At 40.6% G+C, this 27,810-nt stretch overlaps 1 protein-coding gene across 1 annotated transcript; it reads right to left on the reverse strand.

Moving 5' to 3' along the window:
• Positions 1-1,180: 1,180 nt before the first annotated feature.
• On the reverse strand, positions 1,181-27,810 carry TMPRSS12 (transmembrane serine protease 12). Its single transcript, XM_037030976.1, has 5 exons — positions 27,573-27,810; positions 26,718-26,913; positions 19,453-19,721; positions 6,195-6,337; positions 1,181-1,817 (listed from the first exon to the last, which is right to left on the reverse strand). Exons 1-5 carry the CDS (start codon positions 27,787-27,789, stop codon positions 1,566-1,568), a joined length of 1,077 nt encoding a protein of 358 aa, XP_036886871.1. The 5' UTR covers positions 27,790-27,810; the 3' UTR covers positions 1,181-1,565.

Below are 27,810 nucleotides of genomic sequence, written 5' to 3' on the forward strand. Positions count from 1 at the left end.
TCTGATTCTTTGTTACTTAGTTGCTTTATCAATTATTTAGAGAGATGTATTACACCTACAATTATGATTGTGAACTTTTTCTCCCTTTAGCTATTTCAGTTTTTGCTTCATGTATTTTGGGGCCCTATTAATAGACATAAATATATTTATAATAGCTATAGCTGCCTGATCTATTTTTGCTTTTGTCATTATGAAGTGTCCCTCTTTGTGTTTGGTTTTTCTTTCTGTTCTGATGTTTATATTGTTTGACATGCATTTAGCTACTCCTTATGCTTCTTATGCTTAACTTTTTCCAAATTTTAAATTTCAACCTATTTTTATCTTTATATTTAAAATCCATCTTGTAGACATTGTGCAGTGGGTCTTTGCTTTTCTTTACCTACTCTGGTAATAACTGCTTTTATTTTTATATTTTAAATGGTGGTAAAATACGTGTAATACATAACTTACTGTCTTATTTTTAAGTATATTTTATCGATTATGCTATTAACAGTTTTCTCAATTTTTCTCCCCTTTGTCCCCCTCTGCCCTGCGCCCTCCTACCCTCCTGCATTCCCCCCACCCCAGTTCACGTCCATGGGCTGTACATGTAAGGCCTTTGGCAAATATTAATATTAAACAATTTTAGTTAGAGTTTAAATAATAGGAACTTCTCCAAATATTTTTTGAGAACCAGATAATAATAAAAAATAATATATCATATATGTTTTTAAAGAAAATCTAATTTTGAATCTTTTTCCTTATTCATTTTTTATCCTCACCCAAGGACATGCTTATTGATCTTAGAGAGAGGGGAAGAAAGGGAGCAAGGGAGAGAAACATGGATTGGTTGCCTTTCTTATGAGCCCTGATCAGGGACCAAACCCACAACCTAGGCATGTGCCCTGAAGGGGAATTGAGCTGGCGATCTTTTGTTTTATGGGGTGATGCTCCAACTGACTGAGTCACACTGGCCAGGGCCTCTTTTCTCTCTTTTATAAGAGTTTATTTGAGCCAAACTGATGACTATTGCTGGGAAGGAAAGCCTCAACAGATTGAGAAAATACTCCTAAAATCTAACTTTTAAAGGAGGGAATTTTTATTAATTTAATGAAAGAACAATTTCCATTTTTCCTTTTTAAAGTATACTTTATTGACTATGCTGTTACAGTTTCCCTAATTTTTTCCCTTTGCCCCCTCCGCCCGGTACCCCCTTTCCCTCAGGAGCTCCCCCCACTTAGTTCACATCCATGGGTGGTGCATGGAAGAACAGCTTCCATCTTAATTACAGACTTTTTATTATCTGGCATGTACATACATAAAGTATATATATTTAAACTGAATATTTCATATGAACTCTAGAAAAGTATTGATTATAAAGTAAAGCAATCAGGATACATCACGGCCACGTGTGATTCAGTGCCAAACTTACAATCCCGCATCTCAAATGTCAGTCCTTCATTCCCCCCAAAATGTGCACGTGATAACTCAAACTGGGCGATAACTTGCCCAAAGAATAAATTACTTTCATTATGTAGAACGTGGAAAGGGACATGATGGAAAATAAAAGTTCTTCAGAATTTTTTTTACAGAGTTGCTAGTAAAATAACAGAACAGAAGGCAATGAGGACATGTCCAAGTAGAATATTTATATGAAATACGCCTTTACTGATTGCCTTGTCGAAGTGATCTGTCAGCCACGTTTTGAAGAAGGACGGCCCACTGTAGACACCAGGAAAATTCTTCCGGCCACAGCCATACCCGTAACTGGTAACTCCCATCACAAAAAACCGTCTGTGCTCTGGAAGGTAGCACATTAGTGGTCCACCACTGTCGCCCTATAAAAAAGTCCCGAAATAGTGGCAGTTACTTTTAATAGTCTTTATGTAATAGTAAAGTTGGGGTACATTAATTACATTAAACAAACATTTATATAGACACACATTGTCAGTATACTTCTGAGTTATTAAGGTGATAGATTTTCGGTTTCATATTCCATCCCCACCAGGAACCCGGTCACAGCCCGTGTGGCCTGGTGTTTACGGGAACCTCGCAGCTGCTGGGCAAACGGCCGTCTGCACAGCTGTGAACCAGAGCACTAGAAATGAAACTGTTCGGGTTATTCAGGACAATTAGGAGAGCTATCTGTGGGACCTGTGCAAATATTGTAAGCACTGTTTATTAGAATACTTCTGTTGCTGAATACAGTTTGTGAAAGGTACAGCTTTGAAGGAGTCTTTTAGGTCTGCGTGGTTTGCTAGCTAGAGAAGAGGAGTAAACTGAATCTTGCAAGAAGTAACATCTTTCTAAGTGTCCACCTGACTGGCGCAGGATATTCGGAACGAGTGGCTGACCCTCTCAATAGCATTGTGAGTAACAAATCTCCATGGTGGCTTATACCAGACTGTCAGCGTATTCAGTGGAACACAATTCCCACGATGTTAGTCCCTCGATAAAGTGAGGACACTGAGCTGTGTCCTTAAGTGAGGACACCTGTTACGGTGCCTGAAAATTAAAGACTGTTTCTAAGATGTTTTCAAGTTTTCTCTATATGCTAGGCCTTCGAGGATTATTTTTTTGACAATGAGAATGTATTGCTTATGAATGCAATTCAGTTAGATTGGATTCTTTACTATTTTATTCAGCAAGGTTTTTAAGGAGAAGAACACAGGAAAGATAAGCTCTGGATTTCTAGAAATCAGAATGAGTAGGAGAAGGTCAGAGCATGAGGTACTGCTCAGGAGTTAAGTGCTGATGGATTTAGGAGTACTGAAGGAAAGAGGAATAAAAAAAAGATTCAAAACAAAGAGTAGATAAACGGGACTTCATTAAAAAATCCAAACTTTTGTGCTACAAAGGATAGCCAGGGAAGTGAAAAGTCAGTCCACAGAATGGGAGAAAACTGGAGCCATAGTTTATAAAGGATGCTTATGACTCAATAATAAAAAGGTAACTCAATTTTTAAATGGACAAAGGATCTGAATGGACATTTATTCAAAGAAGATACACAAATGGCTAATAAGCACATAAAAAGATGCTCAACATTATTAGACATCAGGGCAATGCAAATTAAAACCACAATGAGATTAGCACTCCACACAAGGATGGCTGTAATAAAATGGACAGACAATAAGTGCACACCCTGGGTGGTGTGGCTCAGTGAATTGAGTGCCAGCCTGTGAACCAAAGGGTCACTGGTTTGATTCCCAGTCAGGGCACATGCCTGGGTTACAGGCCAGGTCCCCAATAGGGGGCATGTGGGAAGCAACCACACATTGATGTTTCTCTCCCTGTCTTTCTCCCTCCCTTCCCCTCTCTCTAAATGAAATAAATAAACTCTTTTAAAAACAATAAGTGCTGACAGGATGTGGAGAAATTGGAACCCTTATGCATAACTGATGAGAATGTAAAATGGTGCTGACACTTTGGAAATACAGTTTGGTGGTTCTTCAAAATGTTAAACATTGAGACTTCCAGCCAAGATGGAGGCATAGGTAGACACACTGTGCATCCTCGCACAACCAAAATAAGGACAACAACAATTTAGAAACAAAGTAACAATCATAACTGACAGAAAATTTAATTGTATGGAAGTCCAACAACCAAGGAGTTAAAATAGACACATTCGTCCAGACCAAGAAGGGGGGGTGGAGTTGCACGGCCAAGCAGAGGGGGGTCGTGGCAAAAAAAGCAATGGCACTGGGTGCGCAAGGCAGCAGCTGACAAACCCTGGTCATGCAAGTCGGCAGCGGGCAGACCCTGGGCGCAAAGGTGGCGGCTGGCAGTCCCCGGGTGTGAGGTGGCAATTGTGAAGCAGGTCCCAGCACACAAGGTGGCTGGCTGACTGGGCGGTCCCACATTCATGTACAGATAAACCAGGTGAAACTGGGGACTGAGACAGACCGCACAACCTAGGGCTCCAGTGCCAGGAAATAAGGCCTTAAAACACTGGTTGAAAACACCCGTGGGGGTTGACGCACAGGGAGAGATTCCAAGCTTCTCAAGAGAGTTCATTGGAGAGACCCAGAGGGTCCTAGAACACACACAAGCCCACCCACCTGGGAACCAGCACCAGAAGGGCCCAGTTTGCTTGTGGGAAGTGGGGAAAGTGACTGAAATCTGGCAGAGAGCAGAGCAAGCACCATTGTTCCCTCTTGGATCCCGCCTCCACATACAGCATCACAACCCAGCTACTGTGTCACCCGCCCTGAGGAACACCTAAGGCTCCACCCCTCATACATAATAGGCGTGAACAGACCAGAACATTATGGATCAAGAAGAACAGCTCAAAGCCCCAGAGCCAATACTTCTAAGTGACCGAGAGAGAGCCAACCTATCAGATGCACAGTTCAAAATACTGGTGATCAGGATGTTCACTGAACTAGTTGAATTTGGTTGCAAATCAGATGAAAAAATGAAGGCTACACTAAGTGAAATGAAGGAAAATGCACAGGGAACCAATAGTGATGGGAAGGAAAGTGGGACTCAATGGAGTGGACCAGAAGGAAAAAAGAAACATTCAACCAGAACAGAAGGAAGAAACGAGAATTTAAAAAAATGAGGAGAGGCTTAGGAACCTCCAGGACATCTTTAAATGTTCCAACATCCAGATTATAGGGGTACCAGAAGAGGAAGAGCAACAAGTGGAAAACTTATTTGAACAAATAATGAAGGAGAACTTCCCCAGTCTGGCAAAGGAAATAGACTTCCAGGAAGTCCAGGAAGCTCAGAGAGTCCCAAAGAAGTTGGGCCCAAGGAGGAACACACCAAGGCACATCATAATTACATCACCCCCAAGATTAAAATGAAGGAGAGAATTCTAGAAGCAGCAAGAGATAAGGGGACAGTCACCTACAAAGGAGTGCCCATCAGACTGTCAACTGATTTCTCCAAAGAGAACTTGTAGGCAAGAAGGGGCTGGAAAGAAGTATTTCAAGTCAGGAAAGGCAAGAACCTACATCCAAGATTGTTCTATCCAGCAAAGGTTTCATTTAGAATGGAAGGGCAGATAAAGTGCTTTTCAGATAAGGTCAAGTTAAAGGAGTTCATCATCACCAAGCCCTTATTATATGAGATGTTAAAGGGACTTATCTAAGAAAAAGAAGATGAAAATATGTATAGTGAAATGACAGCAAACTCAAATTATTAACAGCCACACTTAAATCAAAAACAAAAGCAAACTAAGCAAACAACTAGAACAGGCACAAAACCACAGAAATGGAGATCACATGGAGGGTTAGCAATGGAAGTGGGGGGAGGAGGAGAGGGGGAAAAGGTACAGAGAATAAGTAGCATAGATGGTAGGTAGAAAACAGACGGGGAGGGCAAGAGTAGTAGAGGAAATGTAGAAGCTAAGGAACTTATGACATATGGACATGAACTATAAGTGGAGGAATGTAGGTGGGAGGGGTGTGCAAGGTGGAGGGGAATGAAGGGGGGAAAATGGGACAACTGTAATGGCATAATCAATAAAATATATATTTTTTAAATGTTAAACATTGACTTAGCAGTTCTACTCCTAGGTGAAATTTCCAGGAAAAAAACATACCAACACATAAAAAAATATACACAAATGTTTATAGAAACATTATTTGTAAAAGCCACAAAGTGGCAATAGCTCAAATATCCATGAACTAATGAATGGATAAATAAATGTGGCCTATTCACACAATGGTATATTACTTGGAAATAGAACAAGTAAAGTACTGATACTTGTTACAGTGTGGATGGGCCTTGAAAAGGTCATGCTCAGTGAAAGAAGTCACAAAAGACCACGTATGGAATGATGCCATTCATATAGAATTTCCAGAATAGGCAAGTCTGTAAAGATTAGTAGTTGCCTAAACTGGGGGTGGGTGGGAGGAGAATGGGGAGAGATCACACTGGGCAGAGGTTTCTTTGGAGGGCAACAAAAGTTCTAAATTAGATTATGGTGATGGTTGCACTGCTTTGTAAATGTGCCAAATAGCCACTGAGTTGTACCCTTTACATGGGTGAATCCCGTACAGGTAAATTATGTCTCAGTAAAGGTGGTAATGAAGAAAAGGAAGAGTCAATGCAAATCAGGAAAGCAAGAGGATCTGGATTGTTGGTATAGTTAAAAATGAGAAAAAATAATTTAGTACTTTTCTGGACTTGACAATCACTACTTCACCAGAAAGTGATCAAAGGCCCGGGTCAGGTACCCTCTTGCTTCAGAAAATATCTGGTCTTACCCTGCAAGTATCGAAGGCTCCATCTTTGTCACCTGCACAGAATGAAGTTACAGGGATTATAGACCCATAACCCATCTCAGAACTACAAACATTTCGAGAAATATAATGCACTTGTGCTTCCTGCAACGTACTTGTAGCATTACCTATTAACAAAAAATACAATAAATTATTTGGGAGAGCATGCATTTGACAGTGATATATTGAATATTTATGTTTAACAGGTTTTCATTCCAAAGTGACTGATGCAACAATTATGTAAAAATTGTATCCATATATGTGTGTAGGCATGCCTAGGAGGATTGTGGAAGAACATTTACCAAAATGTTGGTGACAGTTATGTCTAGGTAATAGGACTCCCAGGTTATTTTTGCTGTCTTTGTACTCTTGAAGGTCTCACAATCGGATCTATCAACAATAAAGCTATTGTCAAGGACTAAAGAGGTAAAGTCTTGTCAGTCTTTCTTATGTTGTAAGTTGTGAATAATTTAATTTTATAATGATGCTAAGTCTGGAAGGATGGTACACAGAAAAATAAAACGCATTTTAATCTATGTACTCCCCTAACTTCTCTGCTAATTCCTGAACACAAAGTGGCTCTTTGATGCAGAAAAACAAGAAAATACAAAACAGCACTTCAAGAGCCACCAGAGGCTGGGCCACAGTGATATTTATCCGTAGTGAAGCTGCTGTAGCAGCATCTGATCCCAGCCGCCTGTCTCAGAGTCGCAGCTGTCACAGGCAGCAACGGAATGTTTTGTGTGGCCCGCATACTGCTCCGACTCTTCCGGATCATCCCCCTGGACTGCAGGTGGGCAGATGATCCAGCCGTTCCATTCAGAGTTCCATCCTCTTGGTGGAACTGATTGGTTTAGACAGGACTCTGTTTTGTGTAAGTGTAACCAGTTGGAATACTGCTCCAGCATTCTTTCATCGGGGCTGCCACAGAAGCACTTTTTACCCTTGTTGAGAGGCAGCCTGAGAAAATAAAGTCAACATACAGAGAGAATAGGAGTAGGAAGCAGAGATAAAATATGTGCCAGCAGCATTCAGATTCCTGGATAAAGGCTTCCTAGAGCCTAACCATTTTTCTGCCATTTATTTAAAAATAATTAATTTAGCCCTGGCAGGTGTGGCTCAGTGGATTGAGCGCGGGTCTGCAAACTAGGGGATTGCGGTTTGATTCCCAGTCGGGGCACATGCCTGGGTTGCCAGTTCCCAGAGGGGACCCACGGGAGGCAACCATACATTGATGTTTCTCTCCCTCTCTCCTTCCCTTCCTGTCTAAAGATAAATAAAATCTTAAAAAAAATTTAAATATAAAAATTAATTTACAGAAATACCAGCTGCATATAAAAGAATATATGTAACATGTAAGTTAGAGAATTCAGTAATGAAATGAACACCTGTGAACCCACCACCCAATTTATGAACCTGAGCAATACAGACACCAGTGTGGTATTGGTGCCGTGATAGTTAAAACACTAGACATTTTCAGAGTCAGTAGAAGAGGGGGCCAAAATTACACATCTGGGTGCTCTGTTCTGTTCCACTGGTCACTTAGAGTTTCCTTGCACAAATATAACACTAGTTACTATAGCTTTAGAATAAACTTTGATTTGGGGGTAGCAACTTCTCCAACATGTTTTTCTTCCATAGGCTTGTCTATATCTGCAACATAGAATAAAAGTGATAATAGTGGTAAAAATCATTCTGGATTTTACAGGATATGTTTTTGTATAATACGATGTTTGCTGCAGTTAGGAGGTATTGGATAACAGGAAGTTCTCTTCTATGTCTAAACTGTTATGTTTTTAATAGTGCTTCTTCTACACATATTGAAATAATCATTTTTTTCAATCCTTTAATTAGTTAATATGGAGAGTTACCTTAAGGGACTTCTAATTTTAGAAGAATTGAATTCCTTAGAAAACTCATTTTGGGCCCTCACTGGTGTGGCTCAATTGGCCTGCAAAGCGAAAGGTCGCCGGCCGGTTTGATTCCAGGTCAGGGCACATGCCTGGAGTGCAGTCGGGTTTCCAGCTGGGGCTGTGCAACAGGCAGCCAATCGATGTTTCCCCCTTTCTCCCTTCGTTACCCTCTCTCTAAAAATAAATAAAATCTTTAAAAAAAAACCTGATTCATCTCGGTTATGTCAAATTCTATTCTTGATAGATTCAGGGTGCTAATAATTTGTTTAGAATGTGTCTGTATTTATAATACTGGCTTTTCTTGTACTGTACTTACCTGACTTGGTCATCATATATGATAATGATTGTTGTGATGATTATTGTATGATTATTATCATCCTCACACATAGTGCTGGGATGTGTTCCATCTTTTTGGTTTCTGTGGAAATATTTATATAAGATTTATCTGTCTCTGCCCTGGCTGGTGTGGTTCATTGGATTGAGTGCCCGACTGCAAAGCAAAGGGTCGCTGGTTCGATTCCCAGTCAGGGCACATGCCTGGGTTGCAGGCCAGGTCCCCAGGAGGAGTGCATGAGAGGCAACCACACATTGATGTTTTTCTCCCTTTCCTTCTCCCTCTTTTCCCCTTTCATAAAAATAAATAAAATCTTAAAAAAATAAATTTATCTGTCTCTGGTAACTATGGTAATTGTTCTGAGTCCTGATGTTTTTAATCATTTAATTAGTGGTTTGTTTCCTTTAATCATTTAAAAGTGTTTTTTATTTTAAAAAATTTTAAATTACACTCTACAGCAGTATTATTTTGTATTAGTTTCGGTTGTGCAGCATAGTGGTTAGCCAATCATACGCTTCACGAAGTACTTGTTCACGCTGTTGCCCAGCAGGCACTGCGCATGGTCATTGTGATATTACTGACTGGATTCCCACGCTGCACTTTCCGTCCCATGACTGTTTTGTGACTTCCAGTCTGTATTTCTCAGTCCCTTCACCTTTTTCACCCAGCCCCCTGCCCCGTCCACCTAATGACCATCAGTCTGTTCTCTGTAAGGATGAGTCTCTTTCTGTTGTTTGTTTGTTTATGTTGTTCTTTAAATTCCACATACAAGTTAAATTGTGTGGTGTTTGTTTTTCTCTGACTTATTTTACTTAGCATAATAACCTCCATCCATGAGTACTTGGGTGACTCCCGTATCTTGGCTATTGTAAATAATGCTGCAATGAATATAGGGGTACATATATTCTTTCAAATTAGTGTTTTGAATTCCTTTGGATATATATAACCAGAAGTGGAATTGCTGGGTCAAAAGGCAGTTCTATTTTTAGATTTTTTGAGGAAATTCCATACAGTTTTCCACAGAGGTTGTACCAGTTGGTGGGCATGTATGCCGTGTATGCATGTATGCCCACCAACAGTGCACGAGGGCTTCCTTTTCTCCACTTCTTCTCCAGCACTTGTTGTTTGTTGATTTATTGATGACAGACACTTTGACAGTTGTGAGGTGATATCTCCTTGTGGTTTTAATTTGCATCTCTCTGATGATTAGTGACATTGAGCATCTTCTCACATGTCTATTGGTCCTCTTTGGAGAAATATCTATTCAGGTTCTCTACCTATTTTTAAATAAGATTGTTTGCCTTCTTGGAGTTAAGTTGTATGACTTATATATTTTGAAAATAGACACTTTATAGTATGTATAATTGGTGAATATTGCCTCCTATTCAATAGGTTGTTTTTTCATTTTCAATGGTTTTCTTTGCTGTGTAAAACCTTTTTCTTTTATGTAGTTCAATTTATCTTTCTTTTTAAATATATTTTATTGATTATGCTATTATAGTTGTCCCATTCCTTCTTATTCTCCTCCATCCTTCACACCCTCTCCCACCCACATCCCCCCCTTTAGTTAATGTCCATGTGTCTTAAGTTCTTTGCATTTACATTTCTCATACTATTCTTGTCCTCCCCCCGTCTATTTTCTACCTACTGTCTATGCTACTTATTCTCTGTACCTTTTCCCCCCTCTCTCCTCCTACTCCCCTGTTGCTAACCCCCCATGTGATCTCCATTTCTGTGGTTCTGTTCCTGTTCTAGTTGTTTGCTTAGTTTGTTTTTGTTTTAAGTGTGGCTGTTAATAATTTGAGTTTGCTATCATTTCACTGTACATGTTTTTTATCTTCTTTTTCTTAGATAAGTCCCTTTAACATCTCATATAATAAGGACTTGGTGATGATGAACTCCTTTAACTTGACCTTATCTGAAAAGCACTTTATCTGCCCTTCCATTCTAAATGAAAGCTTTGCTGGATAGAGGAATCTTGCATGTAGGTCCTTGCCTCTCATGACTTGGAATACTTCTTTTCTTTCCAGCCCCTTCTTGCCTGTAAGGTCTCTTTTGAGAAATTAGCTGACAGTCTGATAGGCATTCCTTTGTAGGTAATTGTCTCCTTATCTCTTGCTGCTTCTAGAATTCTCTCCTTCATTTTAATCTTGGGTGATGTAATTATGATGTGCCTTGGTGTGTTCCTCCTTGGGCCCAACTTCTTTGGGACTCTCTGAGCTTCCTGGACTTCCTGGAAGTCTATTTCCTTTGCCAGATTGGGGAAGTTCTCCTTTATTATTCGTTCAATTAAGTTTTCCACTTGTTGCTCTTCCCCTTCTGGTACCCCTATGATTCAGATGTTGGAACATTTAAAGATGTCCTGGAGGTTCCTAAGCCTCTCCTCATTTTTTTAAATTCTTATTTCTTCCTTCTTTTCTGTTTGCTTTTTTGTTTCTTCCTCTGGTCCACTCCATTGATCTGAGTCCCAGTTTGCTTCCCATCACTATTGGTTCTCTGTGCATTTTCCTTCATTTGACTTAACGTAGCCTTCATTTTTTCATCTAATTTGCGACCCAATTCAACCAATTCTGTGAGCATCCTGACCACCAGTGCTTTGAACTGTGCATCTGATAGGTTGGCTATCTTTTCATCACTTAGTTGTATTTGCTCTGGAGCTTTGATCTGATCTTCTGTTTGGGCCCATTTTTTGTCTTGTCTCGCCTGTTATGTACTGAAGGGTGGAGCCTTAGGTGTTCTTCAGGGCAGGGCCACCCAGTTGCTAGGTTGTGACGCTGCATGTGGGGGCGGGATCCGAGAGGGAACAATGGCACTTGCTCTGCTCTGTGTCGGATTTCAGTCCCTTCCACCACTTCCCACAAGCAAACTGGGCCCTTCTGGTGCTGGTTCCAGGTGGGTGGGCTTGTGTGTGTTCTAGGACCCTCTGGGTCTCTCCAATGAACTCTCTTGTGAGTCTGGGAGTCTCTCCCTGCGTGGCAACCATCCCCCAGGTGTTTTCAATCAGTGTTGTGAGGCTTTATTTCCCGGCACTGGAGTCCTGGGTTGTCTCGCTCTGTCTCGCTCCCCAGTTTCACCTGGTTTATCTGCACGTGAATGTGGGACTGCCGGGTCAGCCAGCCGCCTTGTGCGCAGTGCCTCACTTCACACTCACCCCCTCGCTGGGTCTGCCCATTGCCACCCTGCACCCGGGGTCTTCTAACTGCTTCATGGGCGCCCAGGTTCTGCTCACTGCCATGTTGTGGGCCTGGGGTGCCTTGCGCGCCAGGTGTTATCATTTCTTGTGCTGCGACCCCTCTCCATTCGGCTGTCCGACTCTGCCCCGCCTACCAGTCTGGATGAATGTGTCTATTTCAGCTTCTTGGTTGTCTGACTTCCATACAGTTTAATTTTCTGTAAGTTCTAGTTGTTATTTTGTTTCTAAAATTTTGTTGTTCTTATTTTGGTAGTGTGAGGAGGTATAATGTGTCTACCTATGCCTCCATCTTGGCTATAAGTCTCTGTTTATCTTTGTTTTGTTTCCCTTTCTTGAGACATATAAAAAATTTACTAGAGCAATGTTGGCATTTAGTGCCTATGTTTTTCTCTTAGGAGTTTTATGGTTTCCAGGTTTACGCTTAAGTGTTTAATCCTTTTTTGAATTTTTTTTATTCATTTATTTTCAGAGAGAGGGGAAAGGAGTGAGAAAGAGAAGGAGAGACATGAATATGTGAGAGAAACAGCAATCAGTTGTTTCTTGCACACCTCCAACTGGGGACTGGGCCCACAACCTAGGCATGTGTCCTGACTAGGAACCAAACCATCATCTCTTCATCACTTGGCGGGATGATGCTCAACCAATTGAGCCAAACCAGCTGAGGTAAGTGTTTAATCCATTTTGAGTTTATTACTGCATATGGTGTAACAAAGTGGTCCAATTTCATTTTTTGCAACTATCTGTCCAGTTTACCCAACACCATTTACTGAAGAGACTACCGTGTTTACCATGTTGCGCAGTCTTACCTCTTTTATCATATGTTATTTGGCCACATAATAAGCGTGTGTTTATTTCTGGGCTCTCTTCTGTTTCGTTGATTTATCCGTTTTTATGCCAGTACCATGCCGTTTTGATAACCATAGTTTTGTAGTATTGTTTGATATCAGGATGATACCTCCAACTTTGTTTTTCCTTCTCCTGTTTGCTTTGGTTACTCAGGGTCTTTTGTGGTTCCATATTAATTTTAGAATGATTTATTCTAGTTCTGTCAAAAATGCCATTGGTATTTTGATAGGGATTGCATTGAATCTGTAGATTCCTTTGGGGAGTGTGGACATTTTAAATGTTAGTTCTTCTTATCCATGAGCAAAGTATATACTTCCATTTATTTGTATCTTCTCAGTTTCCTTCTTCAATTTTCTGAGCATAGGTCTTTTATCTCCTTGGTTAAATTTATTCCTAGGTATTTTACTTTTTGATGCTAATGTAAAATGTGATTGTTTCCTTAATTTCTCTTTCTGATAGTTTGTTATTGATGTATAAAATGCAACCCATTTCTGATTATTAAATTTGTATCTTGCTACTTTGCTTAACTCATTTATTAGTTCTAATAATTTTTTTGTGGAATCTTTAGTGTTTTCTCTGTGTAATATGTTGTCTGCAAATGTTGACAATTTTACTTCTATTTTCCAATTTAGATGCCTTTTCTTTCTTTGTCTTGGCTGTTCTAGGACTTCTAGCACTATGTTTAATAGAAGTGGTGAAAGTGGATATCCTTTTCTTGTTCCTAATTTTAAGGAAAACATTTTTAATTTTTTCCCACTGAGTGTGTTGTTATCTGTGGTTTTGTCATATGTGCTTTATTATGTTGAGGTACGTTCCCTCTGTTCTCACTTTGCTGAGTTTTTATCATAAACGGATGCTGGATTTTGACAAATGCTTTTTCTGCATCTTTTGATAGGATCATATGAATTTTATCCTTCATTTTGTTTATGTAGTGTATCATGTTAAGAGATTTGTGAATACTAAATCAGCCTTGCATCCCAGGAATAAATCCCCCCGATCATGACGTGTGATGTTTTTAATGTATTGCTGAAGTTGATTTGCTAATATTTTGTTGAGGATTTTTGCATCCATGTTCCTCAGTCATACTGACCTATAATTCCCCCTTTTTTGTAGTTATCTTGGTCTATTTGGAATCAGGGTAATGCTGGCTTCATAAAATGAGCTTGGGAGCCTTCCTTCTGCTTCAGTTTTTGGAATAGTTCGAGAAGGACAGGTGTTAATCCTTCTTTGAGTGTTTGGTAAAATTCACCTGTGAAACCAGATGGTCCAGAACTTTTGATGGTTGGGGGTTTGTGATCACCAACTTGATTTTGGTAGTAGCTATTGGTCTGTTCAGATTATCTGTTTCTTTCCGATTCAGTATTTGAAGACTATATGCGTCTAAGAATTTGTCTATTTCTCCAGGTTGTCCAAATTGTTGACATTTAATTGTTCATAGTATTTCCTTATAATTGTATTTCTGTGGTGTCGGCCGTCACTCCTCATTCATTTCTGTATTTATTCATTTGGTCTCTCTCTCTCTTGGGACAAGTCTGGTTAAAGGTTTATCATTTTTGTTTATTTTTTTAAGGAGTTTGCTCTTGGTTTCATTGGTTTTCTTTTCTTTTTTTTTTTTTAGATTCTTTTATTTCCATTCTGTTCTTTATTATTTCCTTACTTCTACTCATTTTGGGCTTTCTTTGTTCTTTTTTAATTTATTTTTCTTACGCTTACCCGAGGACACTCTTCACTGTTGAGAGAAAGAAACAATGTGACAGAGAAACGTCAGTTGGTTGCCCTCTCTTACATGCCCTGACCAGGTTGAACCTGCAACCTGTGTATGTGCCCTGACTGGGAATCGAACCCATGACCTCTCAGTCTACAAGATGATGCTCCAACCAACTGAGCCACACTGGTCAGGGCTGCTCTTCTTTTTCTAGTTCCTTTACATGACCAGAAGTTCATTCCACCTTCTTTCAATTAATGCTGATTAATGCTTTTCCTGTCCGTTTGCTTTGAACATACCTCTGTCATATTTGAAGTGAACTATGTGTATATGAACTACATGCTGGATCATGACTCAGAATGTAGCAGTAGCTCCAGCTTTATGTGAGTCTCCACACACACTTCAGCAGGCTTTGTTCTTCAGCCCTCTCCAGGCCCATAAATCCAAGAAATGAATACTCAACACTATCAGTTTGGTAAAAATACTCAAGATGAATGCCATCTTTGGTTATCTGAGTTAATCTTCACACTCAGCCCTTGGACTATATATTTTACCCTTTAAATAATTTTTAGTGGGAAAGTTAGTATGTACAAGGAATCTACTGTGTTGCTGGAGAGTCAGCTTAACCCTCCCAACAACTCTCTGGTGGGCATCATGACTCCCACCTTAGAGATCATGAAACTGCATGGCACTGAGAGGTGATGTAAAATAGAAACAAGTTGTGAGGCAGGCTGACCTGGGCTTGAATTTTGACTCTTTACTGAGTGTGCTGTGTAACTTTGGGCAGTTTATTATATTAACCTTTTTTTTTAAGTTTTGTGCATGTTATTTAACAAATTCAGGCCACTGGAATACTTGCCGAGTTGAATGCTGTGCATAGACTGTATGCGTGTGTCCCAGAGGAAGCAGGTTTCTGATGGAGTTTGCAGCTGCTGGGAGGCTTGGTGTCTACCCCTCCTTACACCTGGGAGCTTGGCTGGTGAAAGCTGATAGTTTGGAATTTTCATCCTAATCAGAATATTTGATATTACAGTATTATATTCAGAACTTCATTTGGGCATTTCCTTCACAATGGATGTTTCCAGTGAAGGCATTCTTGATATTTATTCCTTTCTGAGATTTTTATTTCGTTTGGCCTTTCACTCAAACCCACACATGTGTCGTTTGCTCTGACTGGGTTGGCCACAATGCTGTAGTGTTCACTGGGGCACTTGGTATGAGCTTCTCGGACTGATGACCATGGAAAGGTTTGGTGCTGTATTCATTGTCCTACCCCGGGCTGGCCCTGACGATCACGGTAACTCTTTCTAGTCGTGAAAAAAACTGCCAATCTGACATCTGCTTTTGAAATAGCTCTGAGACCCTGCCTTTGGAGCATATCCATAATTGAGTGAATCAGTTTTCTCTGAGAGTCAGAAATTAAAGTCTATGCATTTGTTATTCCTACATCAACACACTTTTCAGGGGCTGATAAGAAACGATCTTATCTTCTTTTTCTTCTCTTATCTACCTTGCATTTCCTCCTCCAAAAGCAACCGCTGAACTTAATCCTTTATGGGGCTTGGCATTCAGAAACACAGATGTTTTCCTTTTGAAGGTCTATTTTCTTTCCTGTCACCCTGACAGATCAGCATTTTTACTTCCAATAGCTGGTTCATCCATAGGTGGGTAAAACTTCCAATTTGTGAAAGTTGTTTCTTGGACTGTGTTAAGAAATTCAGTAAAATATTCTGCCTTTACAACTGGATATCCACAGATTAATGTTTTAATAGTAGCTTTAAGTGATATAATGACAAGGTGAGTACATTGTTCTGTCCAATTGTTAACAGTTAAGTCCTCCAACTTGCAATAGGGCTTGATTTGAAGAGATTTTCCCAGAGACATCTAAACAAGAAGAGCATGCAACCAAAGGAGCGTACTCCACTCTGAATTTACTTTCAAATGTTCCGAAAGTAACCCCATCCTATCCTCGAAGTTTGGGAAAGATCATTCTCCATTTATCCTCATTAACAAAGTGACCATACTTAGAATTATCTCGTATTGTCAATGCAGGGATTTTATCTGTTTGATTACAGTTGGTTACAGAAAAGTTGGCAGTTAACATATCATGATTTCGACTGATTGATCATTTTCCATGACAATGCCAGTTCTTCCTTCACACAAGGCACTAAACATTCACCCAAAGTCTGTATGACTCCCCCACTTGGCTGGGCTGCGTGGGGGAGCTGCTTCCAGATGGGTCCTCCGTGTGGGGCTGACCTGCAACTGTACAACCACAGCTGAGACATGTGCACAGCCACAGTGCCTTGGTACCTGTGGGCTCCTAGGTGTCTGTGCCCCCCATGTTAAACCTCAGTTTATTCATCCATGTTACAGTATTTCTCATAATATTGTTATGGGTGTTAAATGAGAAATGCATCCCTGGCTGGTATGGATCAGTGGATTGAGTGCTGGCCTGCAAACCAAAGGGTCACTGGTTTGATTCCCAGTCAGGGAACATGCCTGGGTAGCAGACTAGGCCCCCCAGTAGGGGGTGCACAAGAGGCAACCACACATTGATGTTTTTCTCCCTCTCTTTCTCCTTCTCTTCCTTTCTAAGAATAAAAATAATAAATAAAAGCTTAAAAAAAGAAATGCATTAAAATGCTTGTCCAGGATAAATAGCAGTTGCTCCCATCATTTTTCATTGTTAAAGATTCAGTGATTGCCAGCGGCCATTCGGTTAGTGTATAGCAGGGCTGAGATTCAGACTTAGGTTGTGATTCTAAAGCCAGTGCTCTTTTCCCTATACCACGTTGTCTTCTTTACTTTTATTGGAAAGTACAGTATTAACAGAGGGGAAGAACCAATAATGCATAATCTCTCATACATTTATCTCTATCCTGTCTAAATAACCCACTAATACCGAAATGGCTGGTTTCTGTGAGGGTCAGAAAAAAGCCTCAGTACTTGATCTCATATACTGCGGACTAGACTTTCAGCACCTCAGGAGCAGTTTGTACCTAATGCAGTACTTAAATATTCTGGCTCTAGAATCAAAAAGACCTGGATGTGAGTCCCAGCTTCTCAACCTTTAAGATCCACAGTTATTGATCTATTAAAAGGGAATAATACTATTAATTCCCTAATAGAAATATTGAGAGGATAAGAACAATAAAGCTATTTATTTATTTTTTATTATTGACACTATTACAGATGTCCCCCACTTTCTCCCCTTTTGTCCCCCTCCACCCCACCTTCATCACGTTGTCTGATAGCTGTTGTTATTACCAAAGTCAGAGGCTGTTTTCTACATTTTTAAAAATTTCTCCCATTAGTTCAGCCAATCAACAATTAGTGCCCCTTTGTGTTAAAGAAAATACATGGCAATCAATTTGTTTGGTACTAAATAGGGCATTAAATTGAAAAGGACACTAAGTCGATTCCTTAAACTCAGAACTTACTAGTTAAGATAAGCAATTCTGCCACATGGCTGGCTCTGTCACCTGTGAGTCTCAGCAGTGACAGAAACACTTAGGTCCGTCATTCTCTCTGAGAGTGTAGAAAGGTTCAAGTATTTGGGCATGTACAACCACAGAAAGTGTCTGTTTTTGCTCTGGAAGATAAGTTTCTCTCCCACAAGGAAGAAAAATATACAGACAAGAACAATGGAACAGACAGAGGGCCCCAAAATAAGCCCATGCCTTTTTAGTAAATTACTATCTGACAAAGGAGGCAAAAACATACAATGGGGTAAAGACAGTCTATTCAATAAATGGTGTTGGGAAAATTTGACAGATATGTGCAAAAAAAATGAAACTAGATCACCTATTATACTACACACAAGAATAAACTAAAAATGGATTAAATACTTAAATATCAGAATTGAAACCATAAAAATCCTAGATAAAACATAGGCAGTAAAATCTTGAACATTTCTTGTAGCAGAACTTTTTCTGACACATTGCCTTGGGCAAAGGAAACAAAAAAAACAAAACAAAACAAATGGGACTACATCAAACTAAAAAGTTTTGCACAGCAAAGGAAACCATCAACAAAATGAAAAGACAACCCACAGAAATGGGAGAACATATTCGCCAAAATATGTGATAAGATCTTAATATCTACAATATATAAGGAACTTACAAAACTCAACACCAAAAAACCAAACAGTCCAATTAAGAAATGGGCAAAAGACCTGAATGCACACTTCTCCAGAGAGGACATACAGATGGCCAATAAGATATATGAAAGGGTGCTCATTGTCACTGATCATCAGAGAAATACAAAATAAAACCACAATGAGATATTACTTCACACCTGTCAGAATGGCTATTATTAATAAATCAAGCAACAACAGGTGTGGACAAGTATATGAGAAAAAAGAACCCTTGTGCACTGTTGGTGGGACTGCAGACTGGTACAGCCACTGTGGAGTGTAATACGGCGTTGCCTCAAAAAATTAAAAATGGCACTGCCTTATGACCCAGCAGTTCCACTTCTGGGAATATATCCATAGAACCTGAAAACACTAATTTGAAAGTATACATGCACCCCTATGTTCATCGGAGCGGTATTTACAATAGCCAGGATTTGGAAGCAGCCCAAGTGCCCATCAGTAGATGAGTGGATAAAAAAGCTGTGGTACATTACACAATGAAACACTACTCAGCTATAAAAAAGAAGGAAATCTTACCTTTTGCAACAGCATGGATGGACCTGAAGAGCATTATTGTATGTGAAATAAGCCAGTCAGAGAAAGACAAGTACCATATGATTTCACTCATATGTGGAATCTAATAAAAAATCAACTAACAAAAGTGGAGACAGACTCATAAACACAGAAAACAGACCAATAGCTGTCAGAGGGGAGGGAGTTGGGGGCTGTGTGGGAACGTTGAAGGGATTAAGCACAGAAAAAAAGACTCATGGACACAGACAACAGTGTGGTGATTGCCAGAGGTAAGGAAGTGGGGGGAGGTAGAAGGTAAAAGAGGATAAATGGTGATGGAAGGAGACTTGACTTGGTTGGTGAACACACAGTACAATATACAGACGATGTACTGTAGAACTGTATACCTGAAACCCACACAATGTTATTAACCAATGTCATCTTAATAAGTTCAATTTTTTAAAAAAGTAAAAAAGACTTTCTTTTCACTGGCTTATAAAGGCCTACTGTCCAAACTCATAATACAAAGAGATAAAGAAATGTATAAAAGGATCCACCAACCAGAAAAAAATTGTATCAATAAAATTCAGACTATAATTACCTTCTTCTTTTGTTCTTCCCCAGCCACTTATAAAACACTTTGTGTTTTGATCCAGGTTTTGGAAGACATCAAAAGGTAGACAGAGAGGCTGAATATAGTTATTATACCTCACTTCTTTTTTTAAGTGAAAGAGTGCAATATCGTTTACATAAGTTTGCACATCGAAGTTTGGATGAACGATGATTGCTTTAACTTTTAAAATCTTGGTGTGTGGATGACGCCCAGCTATATTATTAGTTCCAAGCACAACTCTCCACAGTAAAGGATCTCTAAAAGAAAGTAAATGTTTTTATAATAAGCATTTTTATTTAAGTAAATATTCTTGATCTCCCACTACTTTTTGTTTTTCTTGTGTTAATTAATAACAAAAAATTTAATCTGAGCCCTGGCTGATGTAGCTCAGTGGATCGAGCGCGGGCCTGCGAACCAGAGGATCGTGGTTCGATTCCCAGTCAGGGCACATGCCTGGGTTGCAGGCTGGTTCCCTACAGGCCAACTCCCAGCAGGGGACGCAGGAAAGGCAACCATACATTGATGTTTCTCTCCCTCTCTCCTTCCCCTCCAAAGGTAAATAAATAAACAAATAAAAAATCTTTTAAAAAAAATTTAATCTGATTTTTCATCCAACAACTGAGTCAGAGAATTTATATGACTAAGGCAGCACTTCTTACCAGTGGATGCGTGGCATGAATTACTCAGTAAGTGGTATTGGGATAACTACCTAACTAGTTTGAGAAGTTAAATAAATCTTTGAAAAACACTCAACACTAAAATAAACTCAAAATGGATTAAAATATAAGCACAAATATTTTAGATAAAACATCCTAACTTTTAGAGGTGCATTGTGGTATGTCTGAGACTTGCTTCAAAATAATTGGGGGGGGGAGCTGGTGAGGATGAGGATGAAGCATTAGGCATGAATTGATAACTCAAAACTGGGTGATTGGTATATGGTAGTTCACTAAACTATTCCTTTTACTTGGGTAAAGTTTTGAAATTTTGGAATGAAACATTTGGATATTTAACTAGTGTGAAAATTATAAAAATGAAATCAGAAAATATAGGTACATACATAACATCAACATGAGAAAGGATTTATGAAGCATGACACTGAAGATAAAAACAAGAAGCAACTAATGGGAGCCCTGGCCAGGTAGCGCAGTTGGTTAGAGTGTTGTCCCAGTACACCAGGTTTGCGGGTTGGATCCCTGGTCAGGGCACAAGTACCAACCAATGGATGCATAAATAAGTGGAACAACAAATCTCTCTCCCACTTCCTCTCTCTCCCCCTCCCCTTCCCCCCTCTCTTCCCTCCCTCCCTCCTTCCTTTTCTTCCACCCTCCCTTCTTCCCTCCTCCCTTTTTCTCACTGTCTCTAAAATCAATTAAAAATATATATATAATGGATCTTGACAGTCTCAAAAAAACCCCCAAAACTAAAAACAGGCAAAAAGGGAAAAAAGACCCAGAAACCAAGCCAAAAGATGTTCTGTAGGTCAAAAATCAACAATTAAAACTCAAACATTTTATAGTTGTTACACCTGCCACTGGGTTGGGAAGGAAGCACTTTTACTTCTTACATAGCTGTTTACAAATGCCGAAATCCTCTCCATCCTTCAGATGGGCCATGTGTGTGTGTGATGATCATGCTCAGCACTGGCAGGAGCCAGAGAATCACAGTCAGCCGTGTGCGCTGTGGACAGCACAGACAGATGCGTGCCCGGCAGTGCGCTTCGGAAGCCTAGAGAGGCTGCGTTGTGTCTGACTCTGCTTTAAGCTACTTTGAAATAATGATGTTTCTTTTCTTTCCAAACTTAATTTATATTATTTACTTCAATTTATATTCAGACTGTAAGATTAAAAAAATCATATACTCTAAAAACTACAAAATATTGCTGAAAGGGACTAAAGACTGCATTAATAACAGGAGAGACACCTCACATTCATGGTTCAAAAGACTCACTGTTGTTAGGATGACTGTGCGACTCAAAGTGCCCTGTACAGACTCAGTGTAATCCCTAGGAAAAACCCCAGTGACGTTCTTTGCAGAAGTAGAAAAACCTATCCTAAAATTTATCTAGAACATCAAGAGACCCCCTAGTAGCCAAAATAATCTTGAAAAAGAAGAAGGAAGTTGGAGGACACACATTTCCTGGTTTCAAAACTCAACGCAAAGCTACAGGAATCTGAACAGTGTGGTGCTGACACAGGTGGGGCATAAACCCCAAAGGAAAAGAACAGGGAGCCCAGAAACGCATCTTTGCACATGCGGTCAACTGACTTTCCACAAGAGCGTTACGACACTTCAGTGGAGGAATGGACAGGCTTTCAATAAATTATGCCAAGAAAATTGGATATCTACATTCAAAAGAATGAAGTTGGACCCTTACCTTACACCATATGCAAAAATGAACTCAAAATAGATAATGGCCTAAATATAAGAGTAAAATGATAAAAACTCTGAGAAGAAAACACAGGAGGAAACCTTTATGATGTTGGATCTGGCAGTGATTTCTTGGATATGACACTAAAATCACAGAAACAAAAAAACTGATAAATTGGATTTCATCAAAATTAAAAACTTATAAACAAAACAAAACAGAAACAGACTTACAGATATAGGAAACAAACCGGTGGTTACCAGAGTGGGGAGGGTTGGGAGTGCAGGAAGAATAGGTGAAGAGGATTAAGAGGTTCAAACTTTGCCCTGGCCAGTGTGGCTCAGTTGGTTGGAGCATTGTCCCATGCCAAAAGGTCATAGGTTCAATTCCCAGTCAGGGCACATACCTAGGTTGTGGGTTCAATTCCAGGTCCCGATGTACACAGGAAGCAACAACTGATGCTTCTCTCTCATATCAATGTTTCTCTTCCTTCCCCTCTCTCTAAAAGCAATGAAAAAATGTCCTCAGATGAGGATAAAAAAAAGTAAGAAGTGCAAACTTCTGGTTACAAAGTAAATAAAAATCATGGGGATATACTGTACAAGATAAGTAATACAGTAATGATACTGTGATAACTCTGGTGATAGATGGTAAGTAGATTTATTGTGGGGATCATTTTTTTAAATTAAATATTTATTTATATTTTTAGAGAGAGGGGAAGGGAAGGAGAAAGAGTGGAAGAGAAACATCAATGTATGGTTGCCTCTCATGTGTCCCCTACTGGGGACCTGGCCTGCAGCCCAGGCATGTGCCCTGACTGGGAATCGAACCACGATCCTTTGGTTCGCAGGCCTGTGCTCAATCCACTAAGCTACACCAGCCAGGGCGAATCATTTTTTAATCATTTTTTAATACAATGTCAGTTGCTATGATATACAACTGAAACTAACAGAATATTGCGTGTTATTTATATATCAATTTTTAAAAACATTTAAAACTTTTGTGCATCAAAGGACACTATCAAGAGGGTGAAAAAACAACCCACAGAATAAGAGAAACTATCTGGAAAACATATATGTGATAAGGGGTTAATGGCCAGAATATATAAAACACTCCTACAACCTAACAACAACAACAAAAAACCCCAAACAGCCCAATTAAATAATGAGCAAAGGACTTGAAAAGCTATTTCTCCAAAGACGATTTACAAATGGACAGTAAGCACCTGGGAGGATGTTTAACATCACTAGTGATGAGAGAAATGCAAAACGAAACCATAAGGAGGGGACGCAGTTACAGCAGTGAACTGAGGAAAAGGAGGCAATATTCCGATCACGTCTAATCAGTGGGCAGTATGGGGCGCAGAAGAAACAAATTCGCGCTACTGCACAGAGAGTCGGCTAACTCTCTGGACTGTAGGGCTGTGGGTAATGCTGAGAGAGAGTGGAGGAACAGGATTAAAAGAGATTTAAAAATTCATTTTGGGCAACTAATGAACAAACAAAAATGAACAGAAGCGCACAGACCACCGTGGTGGTTACCAGAGGGAAGGGGGTGGGTGGGCAGGAAAGGGTAGGGGTCAGACGCCGACACGTGGTGACGGACGGTGTTTGACTTCGCCTGGAGGCACTCAGTGCTACACAGCACATACCATAGAAGCGTGCACTTGAAACCTATGTAAGTTCATTATTGTCTCCCCAATAAATTAAAAAATAAAACCTTAGAAATTCTTAAATTTTTGGACTGTGACTTGTGAATGTGAATTTTGGACTGGACTGAGAATGTGACTCCGATATATACGTGTAGTGGGCAGCTGGAGGTATGACTCAGCGGGGGAGACCTGGGAACTGCCGGTGCCCGGTGATGGCAGAAACCGAATGGGTGAGAGCTCTCTAGGAAAGAGTGCAGATGGTACGGCTAGGGGATCGAGGGTGGAACTCTAGAAAACAGTATTGCCCTTTAAAGGATGAGAAAAACTTACTAAGGAAGTGGAGAAAAGGAAAGAAAGGTGTAATGGTGTCTTAGGAACCGAGAGGAAAGGTAGTTGGGAGAGCAACACTCACCTCTGTCGAGTGTCACAGAGACCAAAAGGGGGGGACTGGGCAGGCCGTTGGGTTGGGCGTGGAGGGGGATGTTAAGGCGGACCGTGTCGGCCACAGAATCAGACTGCAGTTGGGATTCTGAGTCAGAGCAGATGAAGCCAAAGGGCATCTCTTTCAAGGCGTCTGAGAGTGAAGGGAAGGACAGAAACAGGTAGGTTTTGTTTGTTTATGAGTAACAGTGAGGAGACCCAAGCATGTCTGAAGGCTTTAGGAACAAACAAGAGGAAGAAATTGAAAAATACTAAAGAGACAATGAGATACAATGAAACAGTACAGTTTCCGAGCGAGACCTGGGTTTGAGTCTGTGGGCTGCCACTTAACAGCAGTGTGATCTTGGGCAAGTTACCAGCTCTCTCTGGTTTCTGGATTCCTTAAGTGTAAAGTGGAGATAATAATGGCTATCTGAGAGGATTAGCGCGAGGGCTTTTAAATACCGAATCATATGTAACATCCTTAGACAGTATCTAACATCAAAGCAGGTCTTTGGTAAGTGGTTGTTCTAAGAGGGAATAAGGGGTAATTGGTGGCACGTGGTTCAGGAAATAAGGGAGGTGAGGAACAGAAGGGGGTGTCGTTAGTCCTCTGAGATGGGAGGAGACTCCGGAAAAGCAGGGCAGTGCCTCAGTAATGTCTGCTTTCTTAGAACCTGGCCCCGTCCCTAGTATATTCAGTAAATGTTTGTTGAGTAAAGGGGTAAAAACATCAACAAGATTGAGTCTTTGGAAATGTTGAGTGGAATATGAACGTTATCTCCAAATGCCTGGAGGAGGGATTAGGTTTCAGAAGACAGAGAGAAAACCAATAGTCCAACATAAGGAACAGCTTTCTAAGAACCGCAGCTGTTGGGGATTGAAACGAGAGCCTCCCACTATAGCAGTCCCTCATCACAGGAGTGTGTCAGGCAGAGAGCGCACTGTGTGGTTGTGGTGATGTGGGTGGGTTGTCACTCTGACACACCCAGATTTGATCCCTGATTTTGTTGCTTTCCAGCCCTGGAACCATGAGCAAGGTACTTATGAGTGCCGAGTCTCTAGGTCTCCCTACAGCAAAGAGTGGCTGTAAAGATTAGTGGAAATTACGTATGAGAAAATGCCTGGCTCAGTACATTGAAGCAATCATTTTTTTAATCCTCACCTGAGGACATTTTTTCATTGCTTTTAGAGAGAGGAAGGGAGAGAGAGAAACATCAGTGTGAGAGAAAAGCATCGATCGGTTGCGCCCCCTGGCTCTGGTGCACCTGTACTGGGGATCATATGTGCCTGGATAGCAGACTGAACCTGCAACCCAAACAAGTGCTCTGACCAAGAGTTGAACCCACAACCTTTTGGCTACAGGATGACGCTCCAACCAGCTGAGCTGCACTGAGCAGAGGCGAGGTGGTGACTATTTCAGACTAGAGAACCCTTTACTTCAATATAGTAAGAAGGATTCCTTTACAGAACAGCGGAAAAAACTATATTTAAAATGGCCCTTTGAACTCTAGGATTCTCTGACTAAATAACAAAGCTGTATCATTTGACCTTGGTCCTACATCTGGTAAGTTTTGGAATCTTAAAGTCACTGTGCCACAGTGTCAGAGGAGGACTAGGATACAACATGAGGACTCTAAGCAAGAAGAGCTTTTCCAGGAATTTTCAAACTGTACCATGCAGGCCTCCCCGCCTTGGATTAAGGTTTGAAAGCTGGAGAAGAGCAGTTTTTAAAGACACTATGTTAGAAAACAGTTGTAAAACTCCCAGACCTGAACTAATTGATTCCTAACTGTGAAACTTTTTTTCTACACCTCTTTCTGTACCCTTGATTTATATTTTAGTATCTGCTTATTTTTCTAATCTCTGCTCCCCAAAGACCAATTGAACTGAAATCCATGCTTTAAAAATACACCTATCAAAACCTACGCAATCAGGCCAGTTGCCCTCAACTGAGTTTTGAAGTTGTGAGTTCCTCCTAGACTTTTCATTCTTCTCTAAGACAGCTGTTGTGTTAAAAATTAAAGACTAAAGGGAGACTGTATGATAGGTACCGTGGTTTCCAAAGGATTTATGTTAGCGCTTCATATTAAACAGTTAGGGGGGTCGTGAAGTTCTAGTCTAACTGCAGTAAGTCCTGTTACCCAAGATTGACATCATCCGTACATTCAATCAACATTTACTGTCTCCTATAAAGTAGGCCAAGTCCTATATTAGTGTCAAGAATACAAAATAAAACATATAGTCCTTGTCTTCAAATAACTCATGATCTAATGGCGAGAAAGACAAAGACATGGTTATAATACAATAACTTTAAAAGATAAAAGAAAGTTTCATCATTTAAAGCCAGGTCCAACAAACTCCAAGCCACAAGGCAAATCCGGCCTGCCTTTCTCTATTAGCCGTGCCTCACACAGCTAATAAAGAATGTTGTTTTGCACTTGTAAATGGTATTTTGTGACAAAATAGTATTTTGTTCAAATTTCAGTGTGCATAAATAAAGTTTCATTGGATCACAGCACACTCATTTAATTATGTATTGTCTGTGACCACTTTGGTTCCACAGTCGCAGGTTGAATGCTTGTGGCAGAGACTACACGGTCTGCGGAGCCTAGAATATTTACATAAAATGTCCTTACAGAAAATGTGTGTTGACCTCTGACTTACAGGATTCATTTAAAAAAGATGTTAAGTGTAGCACATATAAGGCATAATGGGCCCTTCCAAACAATGAACATGACTGAAGACAGATGTTTCGCCACCACTGTAACATACGCCCTAAGAGAATAAAGTAGTCGTGTTCTGAATACGTACCTAGTGTCCCTGGTGCAGTGGGCAGCCGTGAGGACCCAACCGTCTTTCACTAAGCTGCCCCCACACACATGAGTAAGGATTCTTCCAGACTGAATCTGCAGGCTAACTACCCATGGCCACGCGCCAACCTGAGCGTCCGTGCCCCCGATAATCCGAGACCCTTTCAACATGTCCACAAGTGGTGCCCTTCCACAATCTAAAAAAAACGCGATATGTTATTTAGAGGGAACATCCGATAATGTGTATTACTTCCTAATGTTAATACATTAATATAGTCTTTTAAATTCCTATTTTAAAAATGGATACTTAAGGCACGCCGCTATTTTGAGAGGAAAAAAGACAGTTAAGATAAACATGCTTCCATTGATTGCTTGCAATAGAAACACATCGACATAATTCATTAATTTTAAAACTATTCCCCAGAAATATAAAAATGAAATGTTTCTCTGACCGGGTTTTATGCTCTTTCCCGTGTGAAATGGCAATTTAAGAACCTGGAACTGGTGAATCAAGAGCTACAAGTTTCAATATTTGCCATTTAACTTGCTGGGTTAATTTTTCTCCGCTGCAGTTAGGAAAAGGTCACCCGTAGCCCTAATTCAACTCTGAAGTCCAGTCTGTAAAATGGGAATGACAGGCCCCAGCGTGTCCGGAGGCGCATGTTTAGATGCCCTGCACAAATGGGTGGCATTTTTACTGTTGGTACTGCTACTGCCATCGTTATCATTGGACTACTTAGGTCTGTAAATTTTTAAAGGCAGTTGGAACAACGGAAAAGGAGGGACGCAGCATCAAACACCTAGAAGCGGGGGGAAAGGCAGGGGAGGCCGTGCCTTTCCGAGGAAAGGAACGAACGGATACTGCCCTTTGCGTCCGGCCTCTTCATCTCCTGCGCCGCCGGGTGCCCCCGCTGCGGCCCGAGCCCCCCACGCCGGGCCTCCGGCCACCCGGCCCCTGCGGCCTGCTCCCGAGAGGGCCCGCGCTGGCCCCTTTCTGAGAACGAGGGCTGCTCTGTGCACAGGACAGCGCCCCCCACGAACAGCAGCGCCGCGCTCAGGAGCCCGGGCGCCATGGTGAGGCTCCTGTGGGGCAA

The sequence above is a fragment of the Sturnira hondurensis genome, unplaced genomic scaffold (genome assembly GCF_014824575.4).
Source record: "Sturnira hondurensis isolate 20B ecotype Veracruz unplaced genomic scaffold, ASM1482457v3 Scaffold0020903, whole genome shotgun sequence".
Classification (NCBI taxonomy): domain Eukaryota; kingdom Metazoa; phylum Chordata; class Mammalia; order Chiroptera; family Phyllostomidae; genus Sturnira; species Sturnira hondurensis.

Excerpts from the sequence above, each read along its gene's own strand:
- TMPRSS12 (XM_037030976.1), bottom strand. The coding sequence starts at position 27,789 with ATGGCGCCCGGGCTCCTGAGCGCGGCGCTGCTGTTCGTGGGGGGCGCT. Across the intron at positions 19,722-26,717 it reads CACTGCACCAGGGACACTAG|AGATCCTTTACTGTGGAGAG; the intron begins GTACGTATTCAG and ends ACTTTCTTTTAG. Across the intron at positions 6,338-19,452 it reads GGGAAGAACAAAAGAAGAAG|GTAATGCTACAAGTACGTTG; the intron begins GTAATTATAGTC and ends TTTTGTTAATAG.